The sequence below is a fragment of the Paramisgurnus dabryanus genome, chromosome 4 (genome assembly GCF_030506205.2).
Source record: "Paramisgurnus dabryanus chromosome 4, PD_genome_1.1, whole genome shotgun sequence".
NCBI classification, from domain to species: Eukaryota; Metazoa; Chordata; class Actinopteri; order Cypriniformes; family Cobitidae; genus Paramisgurnus; species Paramisgurnus dabryanus.
Window position 1 is genome coordinate 31253454 of NC_133340.1, and position 16864 is coordinate 31270317.

General features: G+C 38.0%; 1 protein-coding gene across 5 annotated transcripts in view; it reads right to left on the reverse strand.

The window, feature by feature from the left end:
- The window catches only part of pard3ba (par-3 family cell polarity regulator beta a), a 168281-nt gene that overhangs the window by 119175 nt on the left and 32242 nt on the right, over nt 1-16864 (reverse strand). For all 5 annotated transcript variants that reach the window (XM_065254167.2, XM_065254164.2, XM_065254166.2 and 2 more), the window contains exon 3: nt 6198-6366. In XM_065254167.2, the coding sequence (XP_065110239.1) occupies nt 6198-6366 (169 nt within the window). The remainder of the gene's footprint in view (nt 1-6197; nt 6367-16864) is intronic.

Consider the following 16864-nt stretch of genomic DNA (forward strand, 5'->3'; position numbering starts at 1 on the left):
AAATGAGCTCATGTGTAACGTTCACACAGATACAGAAATAATACAAACACACTAAGCATTTGTCTATTATGGGACAAGATTTTCTACAAGGGAGTAGTGCCTGGATTTCATCAACCGAAATTATTTACGGTGGAAATTCCCCATCTGAACGTAGTCCTGGCGTAAAAATGAACAGTTTAACACCAAGGTCAACTAAAAGGTTATAACCGCTTATAACGGTATAACTTTATAAATGTAAACTGCTTTGACATCTCATGGAAAAAAGTTCCGGGACGGAGGACAGAGGGGCGAATCCTCTTGGCCTTTGACCCCCTAAGCGGTCTGTCATGTGAAATGGGGTCAAGCGGGCACATTCTTTTAGTAACGCGTCGTCTGCCGGTTACGGGTCTGTGCTCCGTTTATACCCGCCTGCGGCGAGACATGACGAGAAAAATACAGACGGTTACCCGAGAGGTGTTGAATGTGTAACGTAACTAAGAACTTATTAAAGTTGACAGGACTTTATTTTCCTAATACATATTCCTGATTTAATTCTTAATTGATACTCCAGTGTTATTGCCAAGACAAAATACATCAGATGATGTCAGCAAGCCCCAATCTTTTTTGTTTTAATTATAGATTTACATTTAGGCACTTCTATTCAAAGTAGCTTACAGTGCTTTCAACATCTAGATTTTTTTCCAGTGTGCCCATATTCACTTTGAAAAATCTCATTGTCACACAACATTTCAGGTTCATCTCTATTTCTAATTAGTAGAAGTTAAAGGCCTGAATGAACAACAGAGAACAGAAAGCCTAGAGACGGATGGAGAAAGATTGGATATCAATGGTTTTGTTGGCCTGTAATTCTGTCATATTGGTAATCGATAACTTAATCCAGGAAAAAACTTTGCTCAACCGGTTCTTCATTTTCTAACTTTGTCAATAAGAGCAGCACGTCTAATTTGTTTAAAAGTGTTTGTGTTATTGGGCTACGCCTATTACCCATTTAAAACGACCACATATCTTCATTCGCTTAGATCTCAAACAGCAGTTGAGGTTGTATGCAGTACTTAAAGAAATTACATCTTTAGTAATCAACTTATAGCTGATATAGTTACGCAGTGCAACGTGATCTTTTCTGCATTCTAGAAGTTACCGCGGTTTGTACATTTATCTTCCTTAACCTCCAGTCATTTGACACAATGGCTCCGTTTCAAAATTTAGCTTGGCCGTCTGCTGTCTACGTAGGAAGGTGGGGCCTCATTTTTAAACGGTTCGCAAAAAAAACAACAACGACAAAGTCAATATTTATAAAACTGCTTAATAAAGTGCTTAGTGCCACATCAGGGTCTAAGCAGATGTACGCACCTTTGCTTGTCTGATTGCTGCAGGTTTTTGGAAATATTGGCCATTCTTGCTGGTCGAAAATGATTTAAACATTGACAGGTGCTCTTTTATATGTCAATGACAGTAATTAGACATCATTTAAATGCAGAGATCTGCAACTTTTCAGCTGCAACAATTTTAAGCTCATTTTAAATCTCATGCCTGAAAGTGACATGTTCATGCATTTTCTATGCGTACATTCGTTTTATGAATCACACGTGGGCGCTTTTGAGAAATGATTGCAAGATCATATTTAAGATGTTTTCTACGCAGCATTTTATAAATGAGGCCCAGAGCAACATCCCCACCAAAATAGACTCTCATAAGTGACATTCTTAAAAGTCTTTAAACGATCAGACGTGTCTAGAGAGAAATGTCTAGTGAGCGTGGTAGCGAGTTTATGACAGGTGTGAGGGCGGTCTTTTCAGCTCTGACTGACATCTGTCATGCTGTCAATCATCCTGTGTGTCATCTCCACCTCTTTAACCTCCACTTTGCTGAATGGTTTAATGTATGTCTCTGACCCACCGTCTGAGACGGTGACCCTCTGCCCCACTCCAACCATCTTCATTTAGCAGTCACCACCTGTCACTCACTTGGTTAAGCCACGCCCCCTGACAGCAAACCTCTTATCAGGCCAAATAAAGTCTTGTGTGTATTGTTTGCAAAAAAACTCAAAAAAAGCTTTGAAGTATTTCAATATCTTAGTGGCGTTTCAATATATTGCCGTTGATACAATACATTGTCAACATTTCAATATATTTGTAATATTTCAATTAGGGATGCATAATGATTAATTCGCGATTAATTTATAGCAGAATAAAAGTTTTTGTTTATATCATAAGTGTGTGTGTGTGTGTGTGTACAGTGTATAATATATATAAAATATAAAAAATATAAAATATATATATATATATATATATATATATATATATATATATAAATAATTAATACATAAATATATATTTTCTTTAAATTATACATGCATGTGTGCATTTTTATATATACATAATTATTATACACAGTTCACACACATATATGATTTAAACAAAAACTTTTATTCTGCTATAGATTAATCGCGATTGAACATTAATTTCAATATATTGACATTAATTCAATACCAGCTATATTTCAATACCTTGGCGGTATTTCAATAGCTTGGCAGCGCTTCAATATCTTTACAATATTTCGATTCCTGGAAATATCTCAATATCATGGCAATATTTCAATATCTTGGCAATGCAAGAGTTAGGGGTTTGACTTTCCTGGAAACAAACATACTTCTAAAATGTATATAGCTTGAATGCACTGCAAGTCGCTTTGGCAAAAAACATTTGTCAAATGCATAACTGCAAATGTAATATATATTAATATATTAATATATTAAAATTGCTCTGTTAATCGTTAAAAATCACTTAATAGAAAGCATTTTCGTAATATTTCTTATAGGTTTCTGACTAAATGCATCTTCTTTTAAAAATGTTTAGCTATTTTTATTGAAAAATTAAACAATCATTGATTTTTTGAGATGAAGGATCTGGGACAAAACTTGCAACAACCACACATAACTTGGACACACACATACTGATTGCACACTTAGCACACACACACACACATTTTGGTAACCAGATTAGCACTGCACACTGTTCAGAAGTCAACCCAGGTCCGGCCAAGCATGAACTCATTCAAACGCTGCCTTTATTCCTGTTTGCACCCCACACACAAGCTAATGAAGTTAACCCTGATCCCATGAAGGCCTTTCCTTTCTTTAGTGTGACTGATTCAATAAGACTCCTTTTGACTTCTCTGTCGCCTCGGACGCTTTTCAACAGCATATCCCGAGTGCTGACACACACACACACGTGCTATAGTTATGGCAGGCGGTCTTCTAAACTACATTGGGCACGGTTCCTTTGTCCCGGCATCGTTTAATTGATAAATGAGTGAGACGAGTATTGTGTGCGCAGCTGACAGTGAGCTTTTTGTAATGTAATGACATGGCGGTGTTTGAGGTGTACACAGGGACATCTGCCTGGAGTCTGGCTTTAGAGAAGGGCATTATGGGAAGGTTAGCCAGGGCAGGGCTGAGCGAGCAGCAACAATAATGGATTCAAAATTAGTAAGGCCAACAGGAGAGGACGTTTGCATTTATTTGGATTGATACAGCTGTGACCGGCCAACGTATCGAGCATTAAGGTAACTAGGGTTGCCAAGGTGTTGCTATGTAGGGAATAATGTATAGGCAGCGGTTGTTATCGGAAAAATTATGTATCATTATCTCGCTTATTACACGGCTATTTACCTGCTAAGTAAGGAAAGGAAAAATAAATATTGATTTGAAAAATTGTATTTGCTAATTTTTAACTAATACTGACCTTTTGCGAGGAAAACCTTTATACTACTTTTTAAGATAAGACCATATGTTCAAATATCACAAACACACTATTTGGTTTAATCATTTAAAAATATAATGTCATATATGTTATTAAAAGACATTTGCATTTAATTTTTTTTAATATTAAACTGTAACATCCGGGTTACTGTGTGTTTTGACCGGTTGTTATCTGGAAATAACAAATTAGCAAATTCGCGACTGGCCAATCAGAATCAAGCATCCCAACGAGCTGTGTAATAAGGGATTGATACACAGTTACAGATGGTTTCCTACTACTAATGACTAGTAAATAACTAGAATGATGTTCTGATCTCTAGATTTGATTAATTTCTTACGAAAGTCTACATGATTGAAAATCACCGAGGGTTGTGCTAGCAATGCAAAAGTCATGGGTTTGATTCCTTGGGAATCGCAATGTATAAAAAAGGTGCCTGCCAGATGCATAAATGCCTAAATGATATCTTATGTCACTTAGTAAAACCCCAAGCCCAACATTTAGAGTTTGGGTTTAAAGGGATAGTTCACCGGAAAAGGAAAATCGTAATTCTCACTTCACATAAGGATTGTTAGAGACGTGTGCAGTGATTTTCTGGACCATATAAATGACAAAACCTCACACAGACTTGTGGCTCGAATAAAGGGACTGCAAGATTAGAGAAGTAATGCAATTATTAGCTGATGTGTCATTTTCTGTTGTGACTCAGATAAGAAAACAGGGACAGTATGACTTTTCTCTTGATCATTATACAGGGCATTGAACCCAGAGAGATGAAAGTAACTTTGCAACTTTGATATTTAATCAAAGTGTAAGTTATACACTGGATAGAAAACAGCTACACTTGCAATCGAGTTCATACATAAAAAACAAACAAACATGTTTAATTTTATATCATAGACCTCATTACTTAAACATTTTTAAAATAGACACATGTGCATTGCGATAAACTGCCATAATTTTTCCGGCCTACATGCTATAAAGTACGTGTGGTTACAAAAATCCGGCAGTGTTCGTACAGTACTATGTTGATGATGGAATTTGCATCACGCATCACATATACCCAGGCCTTAAAGCGATAGTTCACCGATAATTTATAATTAACGTAATCAAACTTGTACAAAAATTGTTCTGCTGAACACAAATGAAGATATTTTGAAAAATTTAATTATAAAACAGATCTGGGTCACCATTCACTTCCATAGTATTATTTTTCCTACTATGAAAGTCAATGGTGCCCCAGATCTGCTTGGTCACAAAAATTATTCAAAATATCTTCCTCTGTATTCAGCAAAACAAAGAAATGTATACAGGTTTGGAACAACTTGGGGTTATGAAAATGGAGACAAATTTTCGGTGAACTATCCCTTTAAACCCTAACTGCAATTTATACAGACTAGGGGTTTTATTAAGTGACTTAAGACATATGAGCATGAAAGCTATTAACACAAAAAACTACTTTCTTGAGCTTTGCCATGTTGGCTTTCATATAAAATGATGTGTTTATCTTCTTATATTTAAATGACCTCATGTTATGTTTGACTGAAGAAAAAAGTCTCAAAGCCGTTTATATAAAGATTGATTGAAATCTTTTATAAATATAAACATATTGCATTCTTAGTTTAAACATGACTTATTTAGTGTAATTATTATTAAGCCAGTGTTTATAGTTGTAATTAAGTTGGAGTGAGGTTTATCTGTGTTGAAGTTGAGGTTTTCTTTACTCTCTAACTCTCTAAAGGGTTAAACAAATAAGCTGTTTACCACATGCACAAGTGTCTCTCGTTTCCAGCAACCACAGACAGACTAAATAGAGAAAACATTTGTATGTGTGCAACAGTAAGAGTGTGTGTGGTTATATTTAATGAGGTATAAAGCGCAGGGCTCCAGACTGCCCCCAAATGGTGGCATTTTGCCCCTAAAATTTGAGAGTGTGCCACTGAATTTTACATCCAGTCGCACATGTGCAACCAGTAAATTTGACCTTTTTTTCCAAATGTGCACAATAAAATGTGACACTGAATTTGAAACAGCACATTGTACTTTCTGCATCTATCATTAAAGTATTTATTAGTAATACAGTGGAAATTAGTAGAAATGTGAATATTTGATTAGCATGTGGATTTATGGTGTGTGCCCCTAAATTTTCTGGTTGCGCCCCTAACATTTTCAGTTGGGGGCCACTGTGCTCCTAGTGAAAAAAGTTAGTCTGGAGCCCTGAAGCGGCATGTTTTGTTTTTATTGTTCTGTTTGTGAGTAAACTTGCATGTGACGTTTTGAAAAAATAAAAAAATAAAATCTCAATCTCTCAAAAATTTTCAGCCTCATGCAATCCCAGATGTATAAATTTACAGAAAAGGTATTAGAATTTATCTCTAGTGACCACAGCCCAAAAGACCACACTAGCTCTGATAAGATGTCTGGATTGCAGAAACATACTTGATTTAAGGGTGAAGGAGGTGACCTCAATCTCACTGCCGTGGTAGGGTTGCAGAGCTCTGAGCTCGGGTTCGTAGGTGTCAGGGCTGGAGCGACCGGATGCCTCACTTCCCCCAGGACTCACTATCGCCCTCTGCTGGAGCTCCATCAAGTCGAACACTGCGATCAGCTGAGGATACAGAAACAAAAACTCAGATCAGAAAGCAAGAAAATATTAGCAACACAAGACATTTGGTGTGGTGTGAAATTACTTTTTTTGTCAGAAAAAAGATAAATGTTCTTGCGATAACTGTAGTGTAAAAAAGAGATTTAGAAAAAAAATCGATTTTTAAATGTAAAAAATAAATTAATCAGAATAAGAACTCATGTTTTGATCAAAATGGTTTGTTTTACACAGAATCACTTGAAAAAAAATTGTGGTATGAAACCATTAGTATAGCTTATGATTTTGTTCCTCAAACTCAGGGTTTCCCAAACTGGGTTTCATGAACCCCTGGTGGTTCAGGAGGGAATTGCATGGGGTCATGAATTCATTAAAACAATTAATAACAAGTAAATCATAAAATGTAAATAAATAACAAATACAAAACACACAATACATATTTTATATATCATGTGACCAATACACAACACTATATCAGCAAACTGAGGAGCTTGTCCAAAATTGACAGATACGCATTATGTACCAATAAAAGAAGATTACTATATGAAGGTCCAATAAAAGTGAATAATAACAATAACTATATTAGGCATGGGCATGAGTACTCAATTGCTCGAGTACTTAAACGTGGTATCGATGATCGATCACGATAACAATGATCATGTGGGGGGTTGTGGTTATGGCGGCATTTGGATGTCTGGTTAGCATTATAAGCACCGTTAGTAGCAAAGACTGGGTGCGTGTTTGACGTTGTGGTGAGCTACGCAAACCGGCGTATGACACCACATCAGTAACGTTACCATGCATGATAAAAAAACAGATAAAGTCGGCGGCAACCCCAACACACCTCACATCACTGAGGCACTATGGTTTAAAACAGGGGTGCCCAACCCTGTTCCTGGAGGGCTACCGTGCTTCAGATTTTAGCTCCAACCCCAATCAAACACAGCTGAACCAGCTAATCAAGGTGTTGTTCAGGGTTGCTTAATAATTACAGAAAGGTGTGTTGGAGCTGGGTTGGAAGTGAAGTCTGCAGGACGGTAGCCCTCCAGGAGCAGGGTTGGGCACCCCTGGTTTAAAAGGATGCTGTGATTTTGGGATTAACTTCGGTATGGACAAAAATACAATCAGTCAGATGCAAAATGTACAGCGCCATCACAAGTTTCCTCATATCATCTCATATTTAAACATCAAATGTCAAGAGATACCAGAGCGCGATATGAGCATATCTTGACTGAGAACAGTTGAGAGGACGACACGACAAAGCTAATCGCTAAAATGATAGCAAACAACTGATAAAAACTATAGGCTGCATAATAAATCGCATGCATTTGTCATACGAATCTCATCAGTAAAACCTGATTAGAAGTAAATCGCCATCACCTACTTTCAGATGGAGCGGCATTTACTACACAAAGCTCAAGTTCACTGACAATCGGGGCAATTTCGTTTTCAGTATCACAGACGTATTGCCTGCGATAATCAATGCGATATTGCCCAGCTTGTCAGTGAACTACGGCTTTGTGTAGAAGTAAACGTCGCTCCATCTGAAAGCAGGTGATGGCGATTTATTATTAATCAAGGATCTGGCTTTACTGACAAGATGCTCATGACAGAATAAAAATAAAGTTAAACATGCAATTGTGCTATGAAATGAGTTAAATATTACCTTAAAAAGTCAGGAGGTACTTCGAATTCAAGTAAATAATTTTAGTCAAGGGGTTCGGGTGACAAAAAATGTTTGGAAACCCCTGCTTTAGCTGATAAAGCCATCATGTCATGCCGTAAGCAGAAATATTTGTTCTTCGGTAGGTACAGTAGAAATGAAAGATTGATAGCTCATTCTCACAAGAACAAAGCTGTGATTGAAAACACCAGCCAATATAAATAATAGATGTTTGGAAAATTACTCTCTGGAAGGAATTGCTGTTTCTTCTGGCTTACAGAGAAGCAGAGTTTGAATCTGAAGACAATTTTACATTTACTAAAGTACTTTAGACTTAAAACTGTCATGATCCTCAGCATCAAAGTCATTTTTGTTATTACTTGTAACCAACTGAACCCAAAGTGATTTTGCATTATTGAATTAAGTCAGTTGCTCTCACATTTCACACAGGTGTCTTACATTAAAGGAAAAAAAAGTCTCATTTTCCAGTTCCATAATCCATTCAGCCAATCTCGGGGTCTGGCGGTATCACTTTTAGCATAGCTTAGCATAAATGCTCAAAAATGACCAGAGAGTTGTGATTTTTTTTCTTTTTAAAACTCTCTGTAGTTACATCGTTTACGAAGGGGTCAATTTAAAATTGGACTATTTTCAGGAACTGTGTAATTTTCCGTCAGATATGAAGAGCTCAGGTGCAAAACCCTCTAAGTGCAACTGTGTTTGCATTTTCTCTTCAGACTCACAAATCAGTCTTTCTGAATGACCTGAGGCTGGAATTAAGCGGATTTGAAGCAAAATTCTACAATGAACTTATTAATTATTTATTTTCCCCGTAATGAGGTATTATGAGTTAATACACAAACATTAAATGACAACCACACTCTGATATCTAGACTATAGAACGAAGCATCAAAGTGATCCTGTCGCTCAATCGGTATAGCATCGTATTTGCAGTGCAAAGGTCATGAGTTCGATTCCTAGGTAACGCATACTGATAAAATGTATACCTTGAAAGGAAGATGCCTTTGGAAATAAGCATGTGCGAAATGCAAAAATGCAAATATATCTTACAGCACTTCTCCAAAACCAGCTATGATATAAACATGACAATCTGTAAAACAAACTAATCGAAAACGAAATTAAAAGCTAAACCCCCAGTCGACAGGTGTCTGTATTTGTGAGCATGCGTGTTAAGCATCTACATTCAAATTAAATGTGACAAGGAAATCAGAAGCTGTCAAACATGATGTCACGGTGGCGTTGTGAGCAGAGAGGATAGAGACGGTAATGAGAAAGAAAATCGGATGTGCCGCCGTGCTCTCCGACCGGCTCAGATTGGCACGTTGACAAGCGGCCATAAAGCACTGCTGGTCTGATGAATTCGTTCGCCAGGCGTTAATGAATTAGCACGTTCCTCCCCTGCCCACGCTCGCCTTTCCAGTCACATCAAAGTGTTGGCAGAAAAAACAACGGCTTAATGAAATAGGAAAGCGTTAGGAAGCAGCGACCACGAGGCCAGGTATCATCAGGTAACGCCCACTGGAGGGTGAGTAGGAAGCTTGATATGAAGTCATCTGCATCCGTAACTGTTTTTTTAGGAAAACAATAACCGGTGACACGGGACGGGAATACGCATCATCAATCACAGGAATATATTGAGGCGAGAGCCCCACCACATTCAATGCGGTGACATTTCTACCGTCAGAAAATAAACGGAAATCGCCCCGATCGAGAGAGAGAGAGACAGAGAGAGGGAGAAAAAGTAATCTCAAGGAAACACTTCTCTGTGGATTTGATGGATGGGCGTCTTTTCCGGTGTCTCTCCAAGGCAGATCTCGTTTCTTCCTCTAAGTGCTTCATACCTGATCAAACTCTATTTCTGGGCGACCGAAAACCCGAAGCGGACGGGGTGAAATATTCATCATGGCTGTTGGGTGTATGCACAGTTCGCATTATTTTTAAAGAATTGTAAAGATGTATGACTTATTTCACCCAATCCCAAAGTTGAATCTATATAAAAAACTATGAAAATTTAATCAAGCTGACAAATTCCTCATAATAAGCTAGGCAACAAGTCACCTTATGCGTCACAAAATATCCAGGACAATATTAATGATAGACAGGAGATCATAGATTTCTCTCAGAAGGGCAGTAAGTCAGACACATTTATGGCTTTTATACTCTACTGAGAAACAATCATCAATGGCACAACCTCCTGACTTGATTTTGTTTTGATTGAGTGATATATATTGATTGAGTGAACTAACCATGAAGTGTATACATTCACACTTTTTAAAACAACCAATTTATTTTACACTTTAAATATTATGTCTATTGCAAGCATGTGAATCGATACGTAACTGAGCGTTGAACTGAACTTGTACGTGAACCAAGCATTGCCGTGGGAAACGTGCGAGTTGAAAAATCTGAACTTTGGTGGAAAATCGCAGCATGTTAACCAATCAGGAGCTTGCTATTGTAGTGACGTGATTACATGAAGAGAGCGGGGTCGTAGAAGCCCCTCACATGATGCTAATTTCCACGTGAATGTCACAAATGACTATAATTTTTACGTGCGAATGAAGTGAGTAAAATCCACGTGAATGTCGCAAATTTCGTACGTGAATTGAGCATTGCTGCGGGAAATGCGCGAGTGGAAAAATCTGAACTTTGGCAGAAAATCACGCCGCGTTAACCAAATCAGGAGCTTGCTCTATTAGTGAAGTGATTACATGAAGCGAGCGGAGTCGCAGAAGCCCCTCTCATGACGCAAATTTCCACGTGAATGTAGCAAATGACTAGAATTTTTACGAGCGAATGGAAGTGAGTAAACTCAAAAAGTTTGAGAGTCCAAATGTGACCAGTCACGGAAAGTAGGGACACAAGTCGGATCTGGGAATTTTGAGTTATTCACAGATTCTGAAAGTGCAGTTTCTAAGCTTTCCAACGATGTGTAACACATGGAAATCTGATAAGATTTGGAGAAGTTGTGGCCATTTGAATATAGGAACTCAGAAATACTCAAACCGAGAAAATCGAGACAAAAGGGACTCTTCTTTCCAGCTGAGGGAGACAATAGGGCTCATTTACATCTCATTTAGCTAAGCCATACCCCCTGTAAAGCCGTTTTGAGATGTTCTAGCATCATATGTAGTATTTTATGACCAAATGACAACATGCAAAAATAAACATGACTCTTTTTACCTTTGTGGGGATAACAAGTCGAATCCAGTCTGTTTCAGAATATCCAATGACCATTTTTGTCCACAAATGCGTATAATCCGTGAAATATAGATTGTTTACATCAGATTTCGCATGAATGTCTGGTAATACAATATAATATACAATCTGAAGACTATAAATCGTAACATGTAAGGGTATATGAGCTTACACTCCGTTAAACACATGAACCCGCCTTCAAAGTTTGTATTTAAAATAGGGAAGTAGTATAATAGATCATCCAAACAGCGCCGTCGAAAACGTGACATCCTTTAGAGATGTTACCAATGGCTCGCTCGTTCCTCCATCAGCCAATGACTTCATGGAAAATATTGATAGACAAAACATGTAGCCAATTATATGAAGAATACAACGATATCTGTGTAACTTCTGTGTGTTTGGACTCATGCTGCGCTGCAAGAACTGACATAGAGATGACGTCAAAGTACCGCGAGAGCGAGTCGAAATTAAACTACTCGGTAAGATTTCTTGAAGAGCTCGCGCGGTACTTTGACGTCATCCGACTGCGGCGCCGCATAAAGTCAGTGACGCGGCTGACGTACGATGCGGCTGACTGTTATTTGTTCCGCCCCAGCTTCTTTTATTTTTCTTTTGTTTTGTGCGCCCGAGCTTTACAGTCTGGGGAGACGCAGGCTATAAGTTTAAAAAAAAAAAAACTTAGCAAACATGTCTGAGGAACAGGGCAGCCGCGTCACTACAGTCACGTGACTTCACGCTCGAGCCGGAAGAGAAGACAATGCTGAATAAAGTCGTAATTCTGCTATTTTTGGACCAAACTGTATTTTCGATGCATCAACACAATCTTACTGACCCACTGATGTCACATGGACTACTTTGATGATGTTTTATTACCTTTCTGGACATGGAAACCATACATAGATTTTCAATGAAGGGGATAGAAAGCTCTCGGACTAAATCTAAAGTTAAAACATCTTAAACTGTGTTCCGAAGATGAACGGAGGTCTTCCGAGTTTAGAACGACATACGGGTAAGTCATTAATTACATTATTTTCATTTTTGGGTGAACTATCCTTATTTAGTAGTCACGCTGTTCCCTTTGGGGGCGGAGGCGAAAACACAAGCTTATACAGTATGTAAATATACACACAGACAATGACGCCCCCCGCTGCACGCCAGAATCTCCGGAAAAACAAGCCTATTTCAAACGCAAAATGTACGCTTTTAAATATACAAAAACTGCTATCTCAAACATGGAGAGGCTTCTTCGTGATCTCAACTAACAGATTCTGCAATAAAACGAAAATCACAAATTTTGAAAAAAAAACGTTGTTTCTCATTTTCTCGAAACTTGTGCTGCCGACTTGTGTCCCTGGTTTTCGTGACAGGTCACAAATACGTGCGAATAGCACGTTAATGACGCCTGTACCACGTTTGGTGTAAATCCAGCATTAGGAGGGGGACATAAATGATGGTGGCTTGCAAGGTTAAAAAACTTTAATTGTACGAAATGTGATTTTTAAAGTGAAAAAGCCTTCATTTGTATGTCTATGTGCCTTTGTTTAAGCTTCATGTCCAACAAACACCCTCACCCAACTATTACCCCATTCTTTAAATGTCACATGAGTTATATTTTGGTGGATATATTTAAAGACAGAAAGTCACAGCTGCAGCAATACAAACATTTTGGGTTTTCAGTCTTTAAAACATTTCACCGTTATAAAATAACCAATTTAAATTCATTCTGACACCCACTGAAAATAAAGTAGTAATGTTATTTGATACATTTTGTTTAGTGAATGTTCATTACTTCACGTAGAGATTGCCTTGAGGTATCATCACAGCATCCAGGGTTGACATATTGTGCCATCTATTCAAAGTTCACCCCAAACCACCAACTATCCTTCAAGTTTTCTTGTACATTTCTCACCCAATTCGGTTTCATTTTGGCACCCTGATGGTTCTCTGCAGCCCTCCATCTTTTCGTTCTCACCTCCCTCTCACTCCAAATGACAAATAAACCTGACAAAAGTCTCTGCGAATCTCCTGGCATGATCGCCCACAGAGGAGCATCAACATCAATCAACCTGTGATGAGGTCTTCACAAACACAATTATATGCATAAACACAAGTCAAGTCCAAGGAATGTAAATGTGGGTGATGCTGTTTAAACAAGGATGGAATTACATGGATTTACATGCGGGGCTGAGATGGGTTGCCATGTGTGCATTGAACATGGGCTCCAGATGTGCGAGATTACATCTCAAAAACAACACCTGGGTCACACCGTTTGGCCCCTGGGTGTATTGTGTGACTCCTGAAAATACAAACACGCTAGCCTGAAAGATTACAGCACAAGACAGGGTCTAACTACAGAATGCAAACACAGCAACATACAAAATGTATATATTTTCTATGTCAATAATGAAAAATATGCTATGAGTAGGGCTGGGCAATATGGCCCAAAATAAAAATCATAAACAATAAAAATTGTTTAACCCATATTTAAGTATACCTATATTTGGGTTTGTCCATATTTCACCCAACCATGGTTTGAAACAACCCAGCAAAGTACATTGTTCAAGTTATACAGTACATAGGTATACATTTTATCAGTAGACTCCCAAAAAAAGGTACAATAAGGTACAGAAGTTGTTATCGGGGGCGAAACCTTTTCAAAAAGTACTTTTGTACCTAAAAGAACCATATTGGTACCTCAAAAGCACCTCAAAAGTTTCAAAATGGTACATATTAAGACCTTTTTAACCTGTTAGGCTTATGTCATAGCCAAACTAAAATGAATACAGTTCATGAAGCCATTGCACTTAAAGCATTGGAACACTTGGAAGTTTATTGTGTAGTCAGAATTACTATCATAATGAAAACATTTGTTATAAAGAGCTTAAATAATACATTAAAACAATAACTCCACAAAACATATATAAAATATCTTTATCTTTACTTCCAATCCTTCTTTTCCAAGCGCTTGGGTGCTCCAGAGCATCTGCCCAAACTGTATATCATAAAAAATGACTTTGGGATTTCACAGACCCAGTCACATATTTGTGAAGTAGCAACGTTATTTTCCATTTTCTTAATTCTCATTTAATTAAACTCACTCTCACTCACTCTCATCCAAACCTAATGGGAGTTAAATTCCTCTATAACAAAGTGTTGGAGACACACAGACAGGCTGTGAACACAGTCAGGAAATGAAGCACCTCATTCAGAGTCTTTGAAGAGAATGTGACGTCTGACCCCTGCTGATCACACACTGTGTATATATGTGTTTGTGTGAGACACTTTACCATACCCACTGGGACCTAATCCTAAAAACCTGTGGTAACATAAGGGTAAGTGTGAGATAATGAGAGAACAGGGCTTTAGTGGTCCACAGAGACTTAGTGAAAATGTACTGTGATTGTACCATGGTTTACTGCTAGAGTCTTTAGTAGTACCGTGGTACAGTATTCCTGGAAGCATCTTTTGATATTATGAAATTACCATGGTACTTATGTAGTACTACGGCGTATATCTAAGTTCAAGAGCAGTATAATTTAATACGATTAATGTATTACAGTACTACTACTGCATTTTTTTCAGGGGTAACTTGGCCTGCTGAGAAAGACAGTCCTTTGACTGCAGAGGGCATTAATGGCTAAAACAGGCTTAAATTTAAAGGACATTTAGGGGTGGGGTTAACAGATATACATTTAGTTTGCCAGTAAACTTAGCAGAAAAAAAACATAGGCTGTGTGCGAAATAGCCCCCATACCCTCATGCCCTATTCCCTACATTAGTTTGCTAATAAAGTCCACTAAAATAAGTGAATGAAACCAAGTATCAAGGTGCGGAATATCATTTGACACGGGCCACAAAGTTAAGGGGTAGCAGCTAGTTGTACACTCATTTTACGGTGCATTATAGGATTGAATAAGTGCACTCAATAATGTCCACTATAATTTTGGACACCACTACAAATGGCTGTCCCCTTAAATAGTGCACTGTTTAACTCTTTCCCCGCCAGCATTATATAAAAAGCTGACAGCAAGTGCCAGCATTTTTTTTTCACAAGTTTAACTCCTTCCCTGCCATTGACGAGTTAATTCGTCAATTAAGAGAAAATGCTTCCATGCCAATGACGAGTATTTCTGGCTTTCCGCAATACCGCTATTATCCACCAGGCGCCGTTCCGCAACTTATAAAACCAGGAAGTATCTCCCTTGGGCAAACGCTGTTAGTCTGTGTAGGTTTTGAGGATCACTCTGCATCTGATATCTATAAAAAGTCCATCACAAAAACAGAATTATCTCAGCTTTTGCTCAAAATTTTGTGTTTTTGAAGAAACCCACCCATATTTGAGAGGTGATAAAAAGAAAACAAATGAAGGTAGGGTGAAACGGTTTTTTTGTCTGATAGCAGAGGGTCTGTTCTTTCATTTTATATATATTTTTTATGTATTTTTATATATATTATAAGAAGAACATTTTCTGGAAGGCATTAAACTTTTGTGAAAATCGTGAAAAATGCTGGTGCTGGCTGGCAACTTAAAAAAACACTGGCAGGGAAAGAGTTAGTGCCTTCTAGAAAAAGTTCTTCTTTAAATATAAAAACATACCATAAACAACGATAATCAAAACAAAGTATTTACTGCTTTTGGACCCATAAATGTGACCAGTCACGGAAAGTAGGGACGCAAGTCGGATCTGGGCATTTTGAGTTATTCACGGATTCTGAAAGTGCAGTTTCTAAGCTTTCCAACGATGTGTAACACATGGAAATCTGATAAGATTTGGAGAAGTTGTGGCCATTTGAATATAGGAACTCAGAAATACTCAAACCGAGAAAATCGAGACGAAAGGGACTCTTCTTTTCAGCTGGGGGAGACAATAGGGCTCATTTACATCTCATTTAGCTAAGCCATACCCCCTGTAAAACCCTTTTTGAGATGTTCTAGCATCATATGTAGTATTTTATGACCAAATGACAACCCGCAAAAATAAACATGACTCTTTTTACCTTTGTGGGGATCACAAGTCGAATCCAGTCTGTTTCAGATTATCCAATGACCATATTTGTCCACAAATGCGTTTAATCCGTGAAATAGAGATTGTTTACATCAGATTTCGCATGAATGTCTGGTAATAAAATATAATATATAATCTGAAGACTATTTAAATCGTAACATGTAAGGGTATATGAGCTTACACTCTGTTAAACACATGAACCCGCCTTCAAAGTTTGTATTTAAAATAGGGAAGTAGTATAATAGATCATCCAAACAGCGCCGTCGAAAACGTGACATCCTTTAGAGATGTTACCAATGGCTCGCTCGTTCCTCCATCAGCCAATGACTTCATGGAAAATATTGATAGACAAAACATGTAGCCAATTATATGAAGAATACAACGATATCTGTGTAACGTCTGCGTGTCTGGACTCATGCTGCGCTGCAAGAACTGACATAGAGATGACGTCAAAGTACCGCGAGAGCGAGTCGAAATTAAACTACTGCGTAAGATTTCTTGAAGAGCTCTCGCGGTACTTTGACGTCATCCCACTGCGGCGCCGCATAAAGTCAGTGACGCGGCTGACGTACGATGCGGCTGACTGTTATTTGTTCCGCCCCAGCTTCTTGTATTT